Consider the following 22,548-nt stretch of genomic DNA (forward strand, 5'->3'; position numbering starts at 1 on the left):
CTAAAATTATTTTTAATATGCAAGTATAATTAAAATTAATTAAATTTGGTTCAGATACACGAATTTTGGTTTCGGTTAGGATTATTAATTAGTGATATCAATCGAGTTATATCGCCTGGTTTAGAATTTTTTAGAACATTTCCAATAGAATTCTATAATTTACTTTAAAATAAAGTAATTTCATTATAAAATTGGATTTGTTCCAACTTCCAACCAATGATATTATTCTATAATATAGTAAGTAGTAACTATTATATAGTAGAATATAGAGGATGTAACCATTTTACTCAATCTACAAATAGCAAAAGAAAATCAATACTAACCGAACACAAAAAGAAAGAAAAAGAAGCTGCAAAGATGGGAAAAGCCTTGCTATCTCAAACAATGTATGTTCTTAGTCTTCTACTCCAAAACTCTCGAGTTTGCGTTGAAAACATATAGCAGTTTCGACATTTTTTTTGCCAGCAATTTGCTGAGTCGTTTTCTTACATCTTATGCAGCTGAGATCCGAAAACAAGAACTCATCGAAAAGTACAACAGTCTCAAGGTATGTAAATCAGTTTTGACTCCAAAGTTTTAAAACTTTAATAACAGCTGAATCATTTTATGATTTTTCTTGCACAATCCAGGAATCTGGGAAGCTTTCATCGTTGCACAACGGAGGAAGAAGAACACAACAAAGGATCATAGGTACATGCCCTATCGTCGATCCGATGCCTCAGAGAAATAGAGAGAGAGAGACACTATTGCTTTCAGACTGATTGTTTACGTTGGTTCATGAAGGGCTTTGTGGCACTCTTTGTGACGAGAATTGAAATCCAAATGTACTTGTTTTTATTGTTTGCTTAATTGAAAGCCATATCAAGTACTGATGTTACGTAGACTTTGTTGTGGTTCTCTCCAGACACACGAGAGAACCACATTGTTAGAGTACTCAATAGTTCGACCAAAAAGTCTACTATTATTCAATACAACTATTATACAACAAAATTTGCAAACATATTTTGGAATTTGTTTTTTTGAGTATATGTATCATTTTAGGATGAACGTATATATATCTTAAAATTATCTTAAATATTTATGGTAATCTTATATATTAAAACAGAAGTCACAACTTTGATTCATGTATGATTTTTTTTAAAAATGGACCTAATGGATAAATTATAACCTATTTACTAGAAAGTTATGTTACATTTAATATCTAATCTTATCATTTAAATTTTGGATCGACCAAAATTTTTTATTGAGCTATCAATAATTGAATTTAAACAATAGATGATCTATTGGATTATAGATAATATAAATTAAATAGATATAATTTAATGTTGTAATATTATACCTCTATATGCTAAATATTTAAATATTTGTCGATGTTAATTTTTAAAATTATAAAGATTTTTTTTTTAAATAACAAAAATCATATTATCTAACAATGATTAATCTTTACTACCTTAAACCAATGAAAACAAATTTTAAACTATATAGTTTATTTTAAAAATTAAACAAAAATTAAATGTTTAATTATTTACTTGATAATATAAATCTATGAAGCAAAACGTTTATTTTTTTTTAACTTTCTAAATTTGTGAAATGTTACAATATCTTTGAATATGACAATAAACAATATTTTACTAATCTTTATATATATAGTTACGATTTTAATAATGAAATAATAATCTGAAAATATATATATATAGAAGAAGATACAAATACATGTGAAAATTTGAAACAATCTATTCAATGAAAAAATATATATTAAACTTATTATGTTTTAAAAATTGATAGACACATATATATTATAATATATACCAATTTAGAATTGAAAACAAAATATTTATATAAAAGTAAATGAAAACAAAAATCCGTGCGTTTGCGCGGATCGAGATCTAGTTTAAATATTATTTTGATATAAGTTTTTCTTTATCATCTCTTTCAACCACAATCATACTAATATGAGGAATATCTAGATTCTGGATGTAAGAAGGAAAAAATCCTTTTAAATGAATGAATTATATTTAATCTCCTACTATCTCATCACAGCTAGCAAAATCAAAACTAATTTGTTACGAAATCTGAAAATGTTAATTCTAACATCCCTATATAAACAAAACCTAGTAACGTGGTTACACAAACCAACATTCATAATTAACAAACAATTTCCATCAGCTTTTATATCCTCAAGAAAACATGGACAGCAAAAGAATGGCCATGTTGGTGGTGATGATGTTAGTGATGGGGAACATTTTGTTCGAGGCAGAGGGTATGGCTTTTACAGATTGTTATAAAGGTTGTTTTGTGGTGTGTGCTGCATCTTCTAACGGATTTAAGAAACTGTTCTGTCCTTTCTCGTGTATCAAGGACTGTACACAATCTACTACACCTTCTGAGGCAAATCTAAACGAAATTGACCAGACTGATTATTTTTGTAAACTCGGATGTGCCACTGATCGTTGTGCTTCATCCTCCTCGATCCATGATAAGGGTAAGTTTTCATGTATATATAATACAGTTTAATCATGTGGATCTAAGGATATTATATAGCGATGTCCTAAAATGTTTGGAGACTAATTAACTTTCTTATGGGTTTTATTGTTTTTTTATATGGGCAGATCACGCAGAGAAAGTTTCAATATGTGTGGTTTCATGCTCAGATATATGCTCCCGCAAGAACTAAAACACAAATTAGTTTTTTTTGGCAAAATTAGTTTGTTATTGTATACTTCCATGAAAAATCAATGTCTAAATAAAAAAGATTCGAGCCTGTTGTATCGATTAAATTCTTAAATCCAAATGATAACTGATTTCTAATTTGATATATCTTGTGTTACAAGCAAGTAAATTGACAAAAAACAATTGATCCGAAACAGAAGAGTCTAAAGTAATAACGAGGAAAAAGTTTAATAATAGTTTTTTTTGGGTCAAAAAAAGTTTTGTAGATTATCCAATGTGTTTCACGTTTCCATCGATCTAATTGTGTTGCAATATATATCGCGTGAGCTCAGGAAAAAGAGTTTGACGGATTGTGAAACAGAGGACATGTTACACACATTGGTGGAAGTGTAACTTGCCGTTGCAAGTTAGTTATGAGACGATGACATATTGATTACTCATTGGTTCCAGGATATTACTTTGGCGTGAAGCAAGAAAATCTGGAAAATTTTGACTTATCACAATATTAGGAAAATAAGATATTGTGTTAAGGGTATTTAATCTGATTACCCTAGGGAGATCGAGTTAGCGGTTTAGATTGAAAAAGCTAGAGCAAGAGGTTTGTTCTTGATAGCTTAAGAAAGACGAATGACTTGTGAGTGCAGCTCGTTTTTCTGTTTCGTGAGATTAAAAATTGGTCCGTTTCTAGTCGTGTGTGACTGAGAGTAACTCAGATTAAACAGATCTAGGAAGATTGTTTAACAGATTTCTAATGTACACGAAAGCGTTTTTGGTATCTCGTGTTTTGTTCTTGTTACTGGTAGTCTCTGAACTTTCATTTGGTGTCAGAGCAGAAAACCTCTGTGGTATCATATACTACTAACAGGTTGAAATCTTGCGGATTTCATGAACACCTTGAAGGAACTATTCGGGATTCAGAAACCTATCATGCTGGACAGTTGCAACTTCAGTCATTGGAAGGCAAGGATGCAACAGTATATCAGGGAATTTATGAGGATGCATGGACCGCAGTAGAAGAAGGTTGGTATGTTCTTACGATGATGACCAATGACAAAATATTAGGTTAGATTCTGGTACTTTTAGTTCGGATTCGGTTATTTCGGATCAGGTTCGGATATTTTAAATTTTGAAAAAATCAAATTCTTCATTACTCAAGTTTTTTCTACTCAAAAATTCCCTATACATTATCTGAGAAGTGATTTTGCCACATGTCCTCTCTACAATCACATTCACAAAACAAATGTGACAATGTTACTAAAATTGATGACATGACTTATAGCTAAATATAACATGGACACTTATATTTAATGTTGATTTATATTTTTGGTATTTTTTTAGAATATAGTAATAACTCATACATTAAATTTAATGTTGATATTTATTTTTGGTAAACTTTTTAGAATATGATAACAATTCATACATGGAGAAATTTCATGTTTACCACTTTCATGGTACCAGTTTTCATTTTTACCACAACTAAAAGGACATTTTCAAAAGTACTTTCTTTATTAATTCACAAAAGATTCTTATACATTTGTTCTCTATATATATAATAAATCATTATTTGAAATTTTTTTTTATGTTTTCGAATTATACTTTTTCAAATTCGAACTTTTTTTTAATTTTTTTTTGTTTTTTTTCAAATTTTCATTTTGAAAATCAAAAATTATGTTTGAAACTTTTTATAAATTTTTTTTAAAAATATTTTTTAAGTATTTATTTATATATTTATTAGAATCCTAAATTTCATATTCCAAAAACGCTATCCCACCCCTCAACTCAACTATAAACTCTAAGTCAAGATTAGTTAACACTTAACCCTAGGGTAGACATGAAATGTGGTACTATGAATGTGATATTTGTAGCAATTTCACTTCATCCATCATCATTAAAAAATATATTCAAATATATCATTACAAATTTTGAAATATTATTTTATTTATCTTTATAATTATAAAATTTTTATTACTAAAGATTTCAAAAAATTACAATTTTTTATAGAAATAAAATTTTATCGTAAAATAATTAGTTTCTTATATATCTACAAAATTTATAAGTATTGTTTAGTTTTTGATTTGTGATAATTATACAATTTTATATCAATTTTTAATTAATTTTTTACAAATTGATTTAACATATATTTAACCAAAATAAATTGATAGAAAAATCTATCTAAGATTATAATTTTAAATAAATAAAATTATTTTTATCTTAATTTTATGTTTTATTAAATAAGATGTATATTAAAATATTAGGAAAAATAATAAAATATTAGTAAAAATTATTTTAAAATATGATTTAAATTTATAAAAAAATATTTACTGCACATGGTGTAGAAAAACACCTAGTTTACAATTAAATTAACTGATTTAAAAAAAATTAATACGTTGAACGATTAATAGGTTTGGAAACAAAATTTTGAAAATAGAAAAACAATAATCTAGTTCTTCTTTTGTGATGAAAACAACACCAATCTAGCTCCATTGGAGATGGTCTTAGGTAATGGTTATTTGTCCACCTCCATTTACGTTATTATGCAGCTAACGATTTGTTCTTTTTAGTAACGAAAGTTAGTTGTGAAGTGTATATATCTACTCTTAACATGAAGAAGGAACTGTGAGAGTCTTGTATATTAAACTCGCCGATTTTTTTTTTTTTTTTCTTGGTTCCACCATCGATTTAGAGTTTGTTTCAGATGAAAGGTAAACCTAAAGTTTTCTTTTCTTTTGACTGTATGCATGCATGCATGCATTTACAAAAACAGTTTTTAAATCGTGGAGGTGAGCAGGGTTGTTGGACTTAGACCATCCGCAACGGTGGTTTTAACACAATCCTTAGTAGCTAATCCTTAACTATTAGGATTATAATAGTAATATTTAGCCAAGAAAAGCTAAGGATAAGTCCTAAGCTAAAGATTAAAATGTGTTGGTCCTTGTTGACGTGGCAGGAGTAATTGGTTCTGACTTGTGTAGGGTTTCGCGACTTCGTTTTATTTGGACGCAACACGAAAAAAAAAAATCAGAGACGGCGATTAAGGCGATCTTTCTCTCGACCGCTAAGAAGAGAAATCGAAGGGTTCTCGTCACTAAAGAGGATACTCGAAGGGTTCTCGACGGTAGCAAAGGTAAATCGAAGGGTCTTCTTGTTGATTTAGGGATTTACGCTAGATTTCATTTTGGTTTCTTCTCAAATTAGGGTTCGGATTTGAGATTTCAATCGATTTATATAATTTTTGGAGATCAGTTAGCGTTTGATAACGATTTGTTTGTGAATCGATTTTGGGATTGTTTTATTTCTAATCAAGGTTTAAAAACGATAAGGGTTTCAATCGATTGGGGGATTTTTTGCGCTTGTAGTAAGTGTTTCAAAAAAATTAGTCATTGTTGATATTGTTTACATTCATTTCATGTCTGCTTGGAAACTTATTGTTGATATTGTTTACATTCGTTTCTTGTTTGCAGATGGCGAATCCACATGAGCCTTATTTCTTTAAGCCTCTACTTCCTGGTTTCCACAGTGGCGTCGTAAGAACCTCACTCTTTCTATTTGTTTACATTCGTTTCTTGATTAGATGTATTTGTTGTTTGATTAACTTCGCCTTTTCTTGCAGACAATACCACTTGCCTTCTTCTCAAGCACATAGAACGGAAGACGAACTAGAAAACATGGAAACTAAGATCGGACGCTTCAGATCAAACTTGGGAAGTGATACAAGAAGGCAGGACACTCACCGGAGGTTGGAAAGATTTCACCACAGCACATGACCTTAAAATCGGTGACCTTGTCATCTTCAAACTCGAAGGAGACATGGTGTTTCATGTCACTTCTTTTGGTTCTAGCTGTTGTGAGCTTCAGTATACACATCCTCACATCATCAAGGAAGAAGCCGACGCGGGTGATGCTGATGACAATGAGATTAGTAAGTTTCAATCAAAGTTCATCGTTTTGGTCCTACCTGTTGTGAGATGTTTTGACGTGGAAATTGTTTCTTTTATTTCAGGAGGAACATGGGCAATGTCTTCGTTCTCATTCGACTACTGTTTTTTGGCTGAGGTCACTGCTTCAAATCTAAAAGCAGACAAACTTGTGAGTCAATTTTCATACGTATAAACCATATTTAGTTAGTCAATTTTCATACGCCTAAACCATATTCTGTGTTTGCAGTATCTTCCTAAGTGAGCTATGAGTTCTACTGCTTTGAACAAAAAATGCCAATAGATGATACTAGTGAACAAAGAGGGAAATTCTTGGACTGCGAATTTGCGATTTAGCGAAGCAGGCGGCATGTATTATATCACAAGAGGCTGGGAAAAGTTCTGTCGTGATAACAGATGCGACATAGGAGACTTATTTGTGTTCAATCTGGTTGGAGATGGGAAAACTACTCCATTGTTGTGTGTATGTCCGGAAAGTAAAGAGTGTTCTGAACTACTCAGCAAACACTTGAGTAGAAAGCGTGGTGAGTCTTCTCCATTGCCTTGCTTGAGACGTCTTTAACTTACTTGTTCTTTCTTTGCTTCTGGTTTAACTTGCTTGTTTGGTTTTGTTCTGTAGGTGATATTGCTTCAAGCTCACGGGTGAATTAGGAGAATGGTCAAGTAGTCTTGCGTCTCTTTAGCTATGTATCTCAGACTTGTTTAGAGCTTCTATCCTCTTGTTTTCCTTGCTACAATGTACTTGTAATGATCATTTCAGTTTAGACTCAAGTTCTTGTGTTTCTCTACTCTCTATTCATTTCAGTTTAGACTCAAGTACTTATAAGTTTAAATCTTTGTACTCTACTCTTGTAAGTTTAAATCTGTTTAGCTAACTACAATCTTGCTTCTCTTCATTCTCTTCTCTTCTATGTTATACAAGTAAAAAGATAACTTGTACAAGTAAGAACATAACAAAATCAAGCTAAGAAGATAACAAAAGTTGTACAAGTAAGAAACATAATTTATTTACAAAATGAGAAATTATATACAAAACTTTTACTTATAGATAAAAATTAAAACATAATTTAAAGTTATAGTGTAAAAAAAAACACTAATTTTAGCTTTTAGTTTTAAAAAAAATATAAACCACTTATTTGATTTGATTCAAAATATTTGTATGTTTACATTTTCTTTTCTAATAAATGTAAATTTTTAATTTCTTGTTTAAAATTTTAAATTTCTAAGATTAAAAAAAAACACTAAGGACTCCATATTGAATAACACCATTGGACCTATAATTATGATAAGAATCCTTAACCATTGAAAAAAAAAACATTATAATATAGCTAAGGATTCCAATGGTGGGTAACACTATTGGAGTTGCTCTTAGAGCTTTAAACCATAACACATATTTTAGTCTGATTAAAAGATGAAATTTGCGAAACGTTTTCTAGGAACTGGACACAGCGGCCAAGGATGAAATCATAACCGGGAATCCACAACTTATGTTTCAATTTTCTCAAAAAAAAACTTGTGGTTCAAGTCAGGTAGTCAAAATGTCTACCCCAACTTATTCTCTTTAATGTCTATTCCTATATTGGAATATTAAGAAGAAAGGTTACAGAGTAATGATTTGCCAACATCTTTTGGCTGTCAGATTTGATATGCTGCTAAATAATTGGTGCAAGTAGATCCTTAACCAACATGAATAATCGACCTTGAAGACCCAAGGGCTACGAGACAAAACAAAGATTAAGAAAGGTCTTCGATTGCATGAAAACAATTTTTCATTGAAACTCTTGACCAGACCGAAGGAACAAAACGTTCCTGGAAATTTTTATTTACCCTTTGCATATGTTTGTTAACTCATCGAAGTTATTTATCCAAAAGAAGATTATAAATCTCATCAACCTAATAATTCTAAATTTTAGTGATTAGCTACATTTGAATAACAATATTCAATTCTACCTTTTCAGAGAAAAACAGTCAAAGATACATGAGCATATTCATGAGATATTTTGACTGTATAATAATGCTCTCGCATCCTTTCCCAATTGTTTTCTGTTCCTAAAGATGCGAACATAGTGCGCCTTTGGTTTTGGCAATGGTGGTTTGCTCACTAATTGTTGTTTTATAAACAACTATATCCATGATAATAGCTTCTGTTAGAGTTGACAAAACAAAATAATTCCATATTATCCGTTAAAATAAACCCCACCCAAATGATAGGTTATAGTCAAGTATCCATTTTTCAAAGATGCATTAATTAATCAACTCCAAAGCATAAATTCCATCGAAATAATTACATCCTCATATACTCCCTGAGGCCAGAACTTAAAACGAATTTAAATTGTTGTGTTACTTTAAGTAATCCAAATAATGGATATTTGTGTGATTCATGTCGCTTCACGTGAACTAGTAGTATGCACATAAACAATGATCACTGGTCGTGAATCCCTCTAGTCTTTTTTTTTTAATCCATCTAGTCCATGCACTTATTTCGAATGGGATAGATTGTATACTTATATAAGCTGCTGATCAACTATATAGTATATTCAGTATTTCTAAAATTAAGTATGAAATAGACATCATTTTAGTACGAAATAGACATGTCAAATTTGTCTCCAAAAGATAGGAATTGAGTTATGCTTCTCAACGACGGAACGTGGCATTACCTTTAACACTCATTTATGGTTGGTTCCGAAAACTATTTATATGTATGATATTCTATATCTAACGAAAACTAAAATGCTACTCCTGCAACATTTAGGAACATATTGCTTTGGTTAATATAAGGAACTTATTCAAATACAAATATATATTTAGCATGTTAGCACTAGGTGTTCAACTAACCGAGATTCCACCCACGACATGTTGAACCAAAGTTTATAACCAAATAATTTAAATGCACACAGCTGGATTCGAATTTTAGAAAAAAAAATATCAACTTTCTTTTCGTTCTGGAAATGGACCTAGTGCCAATAAGTGCGTTAAAACCACATAAAAGAATTTTGATAAATGCATATACGACCATCAGAATGAATGTGTGTTACGATTTGGTAGACCTCCAACAACCCACCGAATTGATGGTATCCATAGATTTCTTATCAGCTATCAATCATGGGAGGTTATGATCCATTAGTATATGGACAAAATCGTATCAGCATTATTTTTGTTTAATTTAGTTTTTTTCAGAGGTTCGATTAGGAATTTTGTCCGAATATGTATACTTTGTGATTGTGTAGGACATTAAAAGATCTCCCACAAGTTTATCAAATCATCTAACGAAAATAAGTTAACGAACTAATCTTTTTCGTTTTTCGTATGGATAATCAGTGATTCCATGGCATGGCACGCACGAAGTCATGTGCTGTTCAGAAAATGGCAGCCACTTAAAACCTGCCAAGCAATTTGCAAATTCTTAATTAGAGTCTGGATTACAGTCTCAATTTAGTAGGTCTTAATCCTTATTGTTTCATTCATTCACGTGGCTCATTTGCAAAATTCCAAAATACAATAAAGCCAAAAACTGTAATAATTCGTATTTTGGAGTTTATACCACTGAGCTCATAATTTTGAAAGCCATCTTAATCATCTGATCAGTCAGTAGATCTACAAGTTTTTTTCCAAAGATTAAAAAAAGTAATAGAACTATCGTAGTCGAAGAAAAACCACCCATTTTGCCATAGCAAGAATTCAAAACTTGATGGACCACTTTAATCTTTATGTCATATCATTAGCTCTTGTCGTCTCCGTATTGTTTATAATTATCTGGATCTTTCGAATTGTGGATAAATTTATATAATTTTGTTGGTAAAAATATGAGAACACTTCGACCTTTCTCTATCAAACATCCAAACTTTTATCACATATTCCCAAAACTTAAGATGAATTCATCAAGTCAGCATAGCTCTGCATTTACGTGTGTGATAACGTTATTAGATCATTATCAATATATATTGACCTAATTAAAAGTTAAACTGACCTAGAAGTAAAACAGTAGAAGTAATGTGGAAAGATACTTGACTTTGACAAAAGGTACAGTCCAACAATAAATACATCTAGACCTCTGCCCATCTACTATCTACGATTCAGCTCGACACAACTTGATAAGTTTCTCTGCAATCTTCAGTTTTATTTGTATATATATTTTTACAAAACATGCTTACCGGTAATCACTCGGATTCCATCACGTGCCACATGAATTTTTCTTCGAGTCACCTGTTTTTATGTTTCCCCGGCGATACAAACTATCAGATCAGAATTTACATTTCGAACAATTTAGCGTATTCGAGAAATTTTGATTTAGTTCTCTATATTGAAAAGTTATATACAGTATATGAATCCAAATTCACCAAGTTATAAACTTATACTGGATAAGTACGTACGTTTAGTCAAGTTGAAACTTCTGTTTGGTTACTTATCGCACAAGGGGTTAAACATGTGTTCTTCCTATTTTCAACTAGATTCAGTTGTTTATAAAATAGTAAAATGAAATGGGAAAAGAAAGATCATATTGCAAATGGAGACAAAGATCTCCGCGTCTTTAGTTAAATGAAATCTCACATTGCATATGGGTCGGTTGCAGCGTTGACATATTTATTGTTATCGTCTATCCCAATGAAACAACTGAAATATGAAATGAGATACTATGAGACATACTAATTCATAAACAAAGATTATAGTAACAATTTGACCAGCAAGAAAACTAAACGAATCAGTGATTCAGTAGTGATTTTCTTCGAGGCAAGCAATTACATGCAAATGGATAGTATAAAAAGTCACATTTTTTTTTCCTTTTAATATTTGCTACAATTAAAAATTATTAAATGTTTGGAAGCATCACTAAAGAAGAAATTATCTTTCTTCTCTCTCTAGTCTTTATCTTATTTAATTTCTCCATCTTCCTTATGATCAAATACCCAAAGCTCCATCATCTTTCTATATAAATTACTTGGACAAATTTAGAAGAAGAAGATAGGAAAGAAATAAAACAAAGAACGTTTACTTCATTGTTAAACTGGAGATGGTGTTTGGTTGGAGAAAAGCGTTCTGCAATTCCGTTTCAAGTAATCAACAACAATCATCATCACACATTCCTACACCAAGACTCCGATCAAAGTTTGGTTTTTTCTCAAACCCATCAACTCCCCGTGTCCAGTCTCCAGGCGGCAGCGGCCGTGGTAGCGGAATCGGATGCCGCTCCGCCGCTTCAACCTCAGCCGCTAACCCATCTCTTCCCACAAGTCCCAAGCTCCATTGCAGGACTACGAGCAATGCAACTCCAAGGACCAGTAACAGCTCAACTCCTAAGCTTCTCTCTAACCCTTCTTCCCCTAAATCATCATCCACTCATGGCGGCGTTTCTCTCCTCCGTGCCACACTTCTTCTCAACAAAGTAAAGATTGATTGTAATCAGTTTCCTTAATTTCATAGATTTTCAGACAGGGGTAAACTAATTAAAGTCTGTTTCTTTTTTTAATGCAGAGTAATAATAACAGATGTGGGATTTGCCTACAGAGATTGAACTCGGGTCAAATCAATTCAACGGCGATTTTCACGGCGGAGTGTTCACATTCCTTTCACCTCTCTTGCGCCGTTAAATTAGACGGCAAACGTTGCCCGTTCTGTTCCGCCGCCTGGAATTACACGCCGAGGTCGGATGCTGAGTCTGTGAATTTAGAATCCGACCCGGGGAGAGGACCCGAGATCCGAGAAATCAAGACGGGAAAATCGTTAAGAGTGTACAACGACGACGAGACCTTAGCTTACTCGCCCGTTTCTCTTGCTCACTTCAACAGCATACCGGAATCAGACGAAAACGACGACGTAGACGAAGAAGGCCATGAGTTCCCCGGATTCTTTTCCGATTCTTCAATTACTCCGGCGACGTTTTCTGGTTCGATTCCTCCCATCTCCGGGACTCTAGAGGTTAAAATGCTGCCGGAATCCGCCGTCGTGGAAACAGGGAAAAGGATCGAGACGCACGTCGTCGTGATGAAACTGAAGGCGTGTTTACCGTCGTCGTCGACGGCGGACGCGATTAGAGCGAGCAGGCCGTCGATAGATCTGGTGACGGTTCTCGATTTGAGCAGCGGCGGAGCGAGCTTGCGGACTGTTAAGCACGCGCTGAGACTGGTGATCTCTCTGCTCCGGGAGATGGATCGGCTTTCAATCGTCGTGTTCTCGACGGGATCGAAACGGTTAATGCCGTTACGACGGATGACGGATAAAGGACGGCGATCGGCGCGGCGAATCGTCGACGCACTCGTCGGAATCGAAACCGCCGGCGGCGGGGGGATGAGCGTTAACGACGCGTTGAAGAAAGCGGTTAAAGTCGTTGAAGATCGGAGGGAGAGGAATCCGTCGGCTAGTATTTTTGTTTTATCCGACGGTCAGGATCAGCCGGAGGCGGTTTTGAAAGCTAAACTAAACTCCGCGCGTGTGCCTTTCGCCGTTTCCACCACGCGCTTCTATCGTTCGGAGATCCCGGTACACTCCGTTTCGATCGCTTCTCCAAGCGCGTTGCATCACGCGCCGCTTCGAGACGCGTTCACGGAGCGAATCGCTTCTTTGCTAAACGTGGTTCTCCATGACGTCAAGCTTAATCTCGGTTTAGTCTCCGGTTCTCCGTTGACTGAGATTTCAGCGGTTTACTCTTTAACGGGTCGGTCGGGGAGTTTCGGATCCGGTTCGGCTGTTATCGTCGGCGATCTGTTCGCGGAGGAGGAGAGAGAATATCTTGTTGAGTTCAAAGTACCGACTTCTTCGTCGAGCGGGTCCCACCATGTAATGTCCGTACGATCTTCGGTCGTTGACCCCGCGACGCTTCAGCCATTGCCTTGTCCGAAAGAAAAACGTTTTTTGATCCCACGGCCACAGGCCGTCCGATTCGCATCTTCGAGCATCGAACGGTTGAGGAATACACACTTGGTGTGTCGCGCTGTAGCTGGTTCACGCAAGCTGATTGAGCGTGATGATTTTGCTGGAGCATATCAGCTTCTAACGACGGCTCGGTCAAACGCTTCTGATGATAGCTTAATGAGCCTGGACGCTGAGTTAGCTGAGCTAAGCCGGTTGAAACCGAGAATCGGTTTAGCAAACCGAACCGAAGAGAAACCTGAGCAACTTACGCCGACTTCGGCTTGGAAAGCGGCCGAGAAATTGGCGAAAGTGGCTATCATGAGGAAGCATTTAAACCGAGTCAGCGACATGCACGGCTTGGAAAACGCCAGATTTTAAGTTTTTTTTTTCTCTTAAAAAATCTTAGTTATTTTTGAAGGTATGGTATATAATTATTTCAGAAACCAATAATTTAGTAAGGAAATAATAATAAGTATAAAATGATAGAAGTGTGATTTTTTGAAAGGGACACTATAGGTGCATGATTGCGACAAGCAGTAGCCGACGGGTGTGGCCTTTTTTGTAATGCAGAGATTGGTATTGGAGAATTAATTGGTCTTTTTAGCTTTTATCATCTTCCTTTTTGTAATTTTAAGAAAATCCAAATTTCTGACTGAAAAAGTGGAAATAAATAAATGATGTATTCTTTTTGAAATAATTATACCATAAGACAGTTTTAAGTTTATTATTACACAATAGGACAGTTTATGCTACCAAGACAGTTTCTACTAACACCTTCCTTTTATCCTAAACGAGCTAGTCAGTTTGTAACTAAAGTGGGTCCCATATATCTTCTTCTTCTTCATTTTCTTCTCTTGAGTTCTTTATTTTTCTTTTTGTAAAATAAATGTTGTTTTTCTAAAACATTTTTTTCAGAAATATGTTTATAATCAATATATTTATTATCCAAACTATCTTTTGAGATATGTCAAGTTATATCTCTGATGGTGGTATAATCATGATGTATACAAGCTTTCTCGTTCAATGGATAAACCTCTGCCTCGAATTCTAAAACGTGATTCAAAACTGTGGCACTGGTTCTGAAGCTCCAGAATTGTCGTCGGTTTGCCCCTTTTTGTCACAGCCACCACCTATGTCCTATGAGAAGCTCGAAAGCAACAATGGCCAACTTTGGAATTTTTAAAAATCTGGTCCCTCATCTTTTGTATAATTTATTTTTAACCAAATATTTTTATTTGTGAAGAAGTCTGTTCTATTTTTCTCCCAAACTTCCAAGCTTTTGTTTTGTTATAGTTAAGAGTATCAACATTACAAATATAAAAAAAACAGAGTAACATTTGGGGGTTGACTGAGCAGATGTGTGTACACAAAACAAATACGTACACAACAACGATTGTACACATGTACACATATAACAAAGTTAATGTAAGAAACAATATCAACACTTATACTATCAATAAAATAAGTATTATTCACGAACATGAAAACTAATCCTTTCACGTAAGCTACACATTCATGATCCATGTCCTTATCTACAAAGTTTTTTTTTTTCATTTTTCACTTATTTCACATGTACACTAAAAGTATGTACACGCGCAATATCTTTGTGTACACAAACATGATGTACACAAAATAAAACACAAATGCAATACAATAATTATTTTGCAAAGTTTTAGCTATAAATTTGCATTTATGTTTTATTTTGTGTACATCATATTTGTGTACACCGAAAATATTGCATGTGTACATAAATTTACTATACATGTGTACAATCGTTCCTTTAGTAATATACAATGTACACATGTGAAAATGTACTCATGTACACATATTATTTTTGTGCCCGTATAATCATGTTGTGAAATTATATGGTGTTAATATATTATTGTACAAGTAATTTGTGTACAAATCTGTAATTTTTAAGGCTAAATTGTAAATAGTTGAAAGCTAAAGGACCAGTCTTGCAAATACAAGAACCTTGGTTTAGGAACAAGTCCCGTCGAGGTTTGAGAGACCCTGGTTTGGTTCGCCGACGGTTGGCAAGGAGGAGAGGTCACGGAGGAAAGTACAATGGAGCTTGACGAGCCACCGAATTGAAGACCTTGAGGAAGATGAGACGCGACGGCGCGAGAGTGACCATCTGGTGATGATGAATTGTAGACTCGCCGCAAAGTAGGAGATCGGAAACAGAGTCGGAGACTGAGCCGGCGGCGGTGTTTGTCGTAGGATGAAGGTCAAGGTGGAGAAGAAGAAGATCGAAGTGGAGAAGAGAAAGTTGTGCTCCAAAATAAAATTATTATCAAGTTTAATCCTCTTTCACGTCCACCAATAATAAGAAATTCTTTGTGTTCCAAAGAAAAATAATAATAATTAACATGGTAGGACCACTTTAGTTAGATAAATGACTTTAGTGATAATGGTTTGGTTTCTAGTTAGAAAAAACTACCCCACTAGCGGAAACTGTCTTATCCTGTAAATAAAACTTGAAAACTGTCCTAGAGTGTAAATGACTCATTCTTTTTTGAGTTTATTACACAAATGGGCAGTTTCAAGTTTTCTTTTACACAATAGAGCAGTTCCCACTAAAGAGGTAGTTTTTCAATGGAAAGACTCCAAAAAGCGTAACTGATCGTTTCATTTAGTTAGGTTAACTAACCATAAAATTGGTCAACTAAACATTTAAATGCACTTGAGTCCTAATATCTTTCTCTCTCCCTCATCGATTTTACTCCTACATTTTTTTCTCAAATCTCACAAGCCATGCTTTTCATGTTCTACAATAGCTTCACATCTATGAACCTAACCAAATAATGAAAATAATCAATATCCCAACGGCGTATGACCAAATTGTCGTCGAGGACTCGAGCTTTGACGAACTTGAGTTCTGGGTTCGAGAATTACGGAATCCTAGATGATGAAAGCTAAAGAAAAGTTGATTCTTTTGGTGCTTGGAGTTGACAGGTCAATAAACGGGTTACAGTCGAAAAGCTCCAATTCATCACCTCCTCTCCGCCCTCAGCTCCTCTGTCCAAGATGGCGTCGATGTTAGGTCTCGTTCACCGGTGGTCGTTGCTCTTCGTCGCGTCTCGTTAACATCGGCTTCTCCACGTCTCAAGCCCATGACTGCTCCATCTCGGGTCGTGCTTTCAGCCTTCGCCGCCATAGGAATTAATTCTCATTGCTGTGTCTCTGCTCCGTCGTTGCCTGCTCGCCATCGTCGTCAACGAGATCCAACGAAAAGATAGACCGAGCGACATCAATGGATGAGTTTCATCTTTTTCAGAAATAGTCCTTCGGTTTTAATTATTTTTATTATGCCCCCAAAATATTAAAATGTGCAGATTAGTCCCCAAAATCACATTATACATGACATGAGATGTACACGAGTACACGACATGGGATGTACAAAATCACATTGTGTAGAAAACAACAATCTTTCAGAAATAATCAGCTGGCTTTTGATTATTTTTATTATGGCCCCATAGCATTAAAATGTGCAGATTAGTCTCCAAAAATACATTGTACACGACATAGAATACATGAGATCTACACGTGTACACAACCAATTTGTACACGACATAGATGTACACGATTACATTGTACAGAATGTACACGGCATGGGATGTACACAATCACATTGTACATCAAACAATAATCTTTCTATATGGAAGCATGCTCCCATATTGGAATAAATCGATGGGACGAGATTTGCGGAAAATATTTCACAGGCACTGATGGTTATGCATTGAAAGCTAGATCTTGGAAGGCTTTTATTCTTTTTAACACTTCTAAATATGTTTGCATGTTTAACATATATACTTTCAAAAGAAATTTACATGTACACATGTTTTCACTATCGATAAGGGCTAATGTGTACAATATACATATCTTATTTTATCAGATGTTTACATGTACACATATGTTTGAGATTGATGTTAGATGTCCAACATGTTGTAAAGTTATGTACATTCGTTAGTGTACGTGTGTACATGTATACATTAAATGTTGGTAACATATATGTGTACAATACATATGGTAGTGTACATGTGTACATCACTGAAAAATTAAACTAATTCCATTCAAAGATGAAATGGTAATAGAATATGACTTCATATCATTATACAAAGATTAATGAAGTTGATTCTCAAATGGTAGTAGAATATGAATTACATATCATTATACAAAGCTTAATGAAGTTGATTCTCAAATGGCAGTAGAATATGACTTTCATATCTCTTTAACATATACATGCATACACCAACATTTTCGTATACATCATCGTGCTCACCCAATGTACTCGTGTACACAAACAAATGTACATACACAAAACACAAAATATATGTTTCGTTTAGATCAAAACCGTATGCAACCTGTATGTATTGAACTTCTTTCTTTCTCTCTGCTCCCATTTCATTCTCTTCAACATTCCCAAGATTCCCAGATTTCAGATTATGTCTCTCGCTTGAGAATCGGTCTGTCGAAAAAATCCTCCCAGCCAGAAGTTCTTTAAAATCATGAAGGCCATGCGCCTCTTCGCCGCTCCCCCTCCCCCCTCGATATCCTCCACCGCTTCGTCACCTTCGGAAACACAAAGATATTTATTTAGAAAGGGAAACAAAATAAAAAATCAAAGCAGTTATCACCCTAATCACCTACGTTCACTTCCACCCACAGACTCCGTCTCCTCGACATTGTTGCCGGAATCTTCAACGTACGTTGTTAAACTCTCTCACCGGCTGGAAATCGCCTCCTATTCCTCTCAAACAGAGTTTCGAGATTTATTCTCGGTAACTGATGTTTGTCAAAAGGTAAAGGTGACAGTAATTAATAACATGACTCCACTACTCCCGTTTTGAAATTCAAAAACCAAACCAAAAAATATAATAAAATAATTAACCTAATTAAATGAAATGACCAGTTACGCTTTTTGGAGTCTTTCCATTGAAAAACTACTTCTGTAGTGGGAACTGCTCTATTATGTAAAAGAAAACTTAAAACTGCCCATGTGTGTAATAAACTCTTCTTTTTTTATAAACTATAAAATGCAAAAGTGTGGTGTGGTGGATTATTAGAGAGTGTGCTTGCAACGCTGGACTTCAAAATCAAAAGTAAATTTAGACCTAGTTTATATTATCGTGCCGTTCAAATTTAATGGATTTATTATACTTTATATCTTAAATCATGATTTCTCATGTGGTCATCGTTATCGCCTAATGTTAAATTAAAGGATTACAAGGATAAAAAGGGATTCCAGGCGGTTCAATGATTAAATACTATGAGACCAAACATAAATAGACTGTTGTATGTTATGGGAAAAATCGTTGACTGAGGTTTCTCTCAAAATCTATTGGCGCTCATATCAGTACTTTGGATCATATCATAAACAATCCACATCGCATATATGTCATTTTGAAAGATGTACCTTGCTTAACATTTAGACCTTAGTTTCAAAAAAAAAAAAACATTTAGACCAAAAAAAAAAGATGTACCTTGAAAACGAGTATAAAGGTTAAACTTGGTAAAAGTAAATAAGGATTTTTATTTATTTTCCATGAGAGAATGAATATTTTATAAAAGATATATACATTAAAGCATCTATAAATTAATAATCGATAAAGTAATAATCTTTATTAATAAATTTTGCCGGTCTTAGCTTGGACCGGTTCAAAATTTGACACAAATTCATAAAATAATAAAATAATATTTTTTTAGAAAAATCTATGTAAATATATGGTCTCATTAATACTTTATATGTATATATATTTTATATAAGTAAAAACTTATGATTATATTATTTGTTTTATATTCACAATGAAATTATTTTTATATTTTCTTAGCACTTAATATATTTTTGATGATATTATATCTACACATTTAAGTTCTATGCAATATATAAATTTCAAATTTCAAAAATAACAATTAATGTCTATAAACTAAAATCAAATATTTTATTTACCTTAGAATAATATATTTTAAAATAAGAAATTTAAATAAAATTTTTTTGTAAATTAATATTTCGTATAAATTAATAATAAAATTTGAAAGTAGAAACATTATTAATTTATAGAGATTATGTCTCCAATAATATAATGATTTGTAGGGTTAGCTGAGTCCCTTATTTTTTTGGTTCTTAAAGATGAAACTATACTACTATATTTAATCTACTAGGGAGGGACAAAAAGAATGCTATTAACAATTGTTGATGTAACTACTCCATAGTCCATACCATCATTGACAAAAGCATTATAAGGTTATGAATGGGAGGCAGGAGAAAGGCAGATCATCTGCTGTTGCAGGAGAACTGCACTTGAATCACACATTCACCATTTTCTGTTTTTAAAATTTATTTGGCAGGAGAACTGCAAGCAGTTCAGAATTTTTTGTCTTTTTCTGTGAAAAAGCAGATCTCCCACATGCAGTTCTGTCCACTACTATTTGGTGATGTTCTCCCACTTTTTTTCTTTTTTGACCAATAAATGATTTTATTACAAATTATTAATATATTTAATAATCTTCTATAATCTTTTATATTTAATACTAACCATATTTAAACTACAATATTATACATTTACATAATTAAAAATTCACATATCATATAAAAAGAGAGATAAGTAGACAATGAGATGTTTTTTTAATAGAAAATAGAAATATTTGGTTAATTACTAATATTTTCATTTTTTTAATTTTAAATTTTAGTAACATAACTTTAGTGAAATATTTATTGTTATTTACGTATTGTATTTGTATATTATGTATATTATTGTTATTTTTATTATTTAAATATATAATATATTTTTAAATTGCTTTTATCATTATAAATTGTAATTAATGTTTTCAAAATCGGACCAGAGACGGTAGATCAAACTGGTCAGACCGTGACTTATTTTTTCGACTTGTTTCTGGTTGTGTTAAAAACCGGATTTGAGTTATACCGGTAAATCCAAATAAAAAACCGGTCAAACATGCTAAAATCGTGATCTGATTCGATACTAAAAGCTGGTTTTTAATTAAGTTAAAAATTATAATTTTATAAAAATCATAAAAATTTCATACGTTTTCTAATAACCATTTAAATAAATTGAGTTTGTCATATTTTATATCATTTTATTTTGATATCATTTTAGATTCTAACAATGATAAAATTGCATGAGAATAATTTTGTAGCTGTACTTATATATATATATACATATATATATATATATATAATTAATTAATTTAATGTAAAATTTAAATTTAAAATATGGTTGGACCAATTCAACCGTTGTTCTGTCTTTCTCCCACATGATCTGCTTGATCTGCATGATCTGCTCTTAATCTGCTTGATCTGCATATTCTGCTTGATCTGCACCGCTTGAACTGCTTTTACCATTCGAACCCTAAATCTAGCGCCAAGTTGCAATGATTTGGGTGTTAAAAATTGAATTAAATGATCAACTAATGTGGAAGGTCCACTTAGAGACGTGATTCCGGATGGTCAGTGGCCGAAGAATCTGGAACTAATGGACAAAATACTAACATATCATTCATAGCAACTTGCATATGATTTATTAATGTTCACTACAACTAAAAATAATGAAATTCTATATTATTATTTGAAAAATCAGTTTTTTACGTGTCATATCACATTGATTTTTAGAATGATTAATTACATTTATCACATTTATTCATTAATTCGTTTTGATAAAAGCTTTGAACAAATATTGAAATCTTAATTTAAAAAAAAATATAAATTACTAATCTATTAATCCCACAATTTGTTTTGTTATTAGTAGTTTAATGTTTTTGTTATAAAAGATACAAGTGATAAAAAAATCATATGAGTAGAAAGCACATTTAATAGATATTAATATTAAAAATATACTATATATATGCTGATATCATTTAAATTTAATTATATAACATATCAAATAGAAAAACTAATAAAATTTATTTATATGTTCACACCTATTTGATTATATATGTAATAGTTACTGATTTTTTAATTATTAAATATATATTTAGTATTTGATGATATGAAAAAAACATATAATACATAAAATAATTTATGTATATAATTAAGCTAGTAACCTTAACGAAGGAATCAAAATCTTTGGAAAATCAGTGGTATAGATAGTAAATAAAAGGGTATTGCAGAGGTTAAAATTAGATAGGATCATGCATTAATAGTAGGAGAATTACCACTAATACCACTTTCCTAATACCACTTTTCATTTATACACTAATCAATTATACCACCAGATTTTTAATGGTCAAAATACCATTGTACCCTTAAATAATTAAACCTAAACTACTCTCCTTCTTCCCCACGACATGTGTCTCTCGCCGGAGATATCGGTCAGGTTTCTCTCGCCGGAGGTATCCTCTCCGATCCGATCGGTGACTGTGAGATCGCAATTGAATACGCCTCTCATTTCAGGTAACGATGAGTGAGGGATTCGGACTGCTCTCTTCGCCACTGGTGCTTTTGGTCTATAGTAAGCCTTCTTCACACCTTTCATTGTATTGTTGGTTTGATCTAATGATTTTAATTTTAATTTTCTGCTTTAGAAGTACAAGTCGGAGCACCAGAAATGAGAGAGAGCTCCGATATTAAAGATATAATCTCCTACGGATACGATTTAATCAACTTACTGAACTCCAAGAACGGATTTGACGTCGTATCGCGCGCAAAGCTTCAACCACTCAATCACTTCGCTTGCGATGAGGATTTCAATCAGATTCAGAAATCTATTAAAGGTTAGTTTCTTCACTTGGGTCTCTAGAAAACTTCAAAAGACTGATACTTTACAAGAATCAACAATATAAAAGTGTTCAATTTGTTTTGTTTTGTTTTTAAAAAAAAATGCAGATTGTAAGAAGAAAACAGAGGAAGCTTATTCAGATGAATCAACAGGAGACGATGACATTGAGCGTCTTCAGAAAGAGCTTGATGAAGATATGTAACTAGAAAGCAAGATAAATGACGAGCTTAGATAAGTGTATATACTTTAGTTTCTAGTCCCTTGGTTCAGTGACAAGAAAAGTCTGTGTTCTGTCTGTCAATACAATTGTTGCTGATGAACTCAAAGACCTGAATGCACAATGGACATTGGTTGATGAA

At 33.0% G+C, this 22,548-nt stretch overlaps 2 protein-coding genes and 1 long non-coding RNA gene across 3 annotated transcripts; 2 read left to right on the forward strand and 1 right to left on the reverse strand.

The window, feature by feature from the left end:
* The first annotated feature begins 1,728 nt into the window (after nt 1-1,728).
* LOC108872346 (thionin-like protein 1) lies at nt 1,729-4,240 on the forward strand. Its single transcript, XM_018659821.2, has 2 exons — nt 1,729-2,482; nt 2,610-4,240. The coding sequence occupies exons 1-2, from the start codon at nt 2,188-2,190 to the stop codon at nt 2,672-2,674; spliced, it is 360 nt and encodes a 119-aa protein (XP_018515337.1). The 5' UTR covers nt 1,729-2,187; the 3' UTR covers nt 2,675-4,240.
* Nucleotides 4,241-4,875: 635 nt separating this feature from the next.
* LOC103874005 (probable E3 ubiquitin-protein ligase WAVH2) lies at nt 4,876-14,064 on the forward strand. Its single transcript, XM_009152409.3, has 2 exons — nt 4,876-11,985; nt 12,075-14,064. The coding sequence occupies exons 1-2, from the start codon at nt 11,614-11,616 to the stop codon at nt 13,827-13,829; spliced, it is 2,127 nt and encodes a 708-aa protein (XP_009150657.1). The 5' UTR covers nt 4,876-11,613; the 3' UTR covers nt 13,830-14,064.
* Nucleotides 14,065-15,010: 946 nt separating this feature from the next.
* On the reverse strand, nt 15,011-19,160 carry LOC117125996. Its single transcript, XR_004448505.1, has 2 exons — nt 18,920-19,160; nt 15,011-18,888 (listed from the first exon to the last, which is right to left on the reverse strand). It is a non-coding gene; the product is annotated as an uncharacterized LOC117125996 (long non-coding RNA).
* Between the last annotated feature and the right edge of the window lie 3,388 nt (nt 19,161-22,548).

This window comes from Brassica rapa, chromosome A06 (assembly GCF_000309985.2).
Source record: "Brassica rapa cultivar Chiifu-401-42 chromosome A06, CAAS_Brap_v3.01, whole genome shotgun sequence".
Lineage (NCBI taxonomy): Eukaryota > Viridiplantae > Streptophyta > Magnoliopsida > Brassicales > Brassicaceae > Brassica > Brassica rapa.

Coding starts and splice junctions, on each gene's coding strand:
- LOC103874005 (XM_009152409.3), top strand. CDS start 11,614: ATGGTGTTTGGTTGGAGAAAAGCGTTCTGCAATTCCGTTTCAAGTAAT. Junction 11,986..12,074: donor CCACACTTCTTCTCAACAAA/GTAAAGATTGAT, acceptor TTTTTAATGCAG/AGTAATAATAACAGATGTGG.
- LOC108872346 (XM_018659821.2), top strand. CDS start 2,188: ATGGACAGCAAAAGAATGGCCATGTTGGTGGTGATGATGTTAGTGATG. Junction 2,483..2,609: donor CTCCTCGATCCATGATAAGG/GTAAGTTTTCAT, acceptor TTATATGGGCAG/ATCACGCAGAGAAAGTTTCA.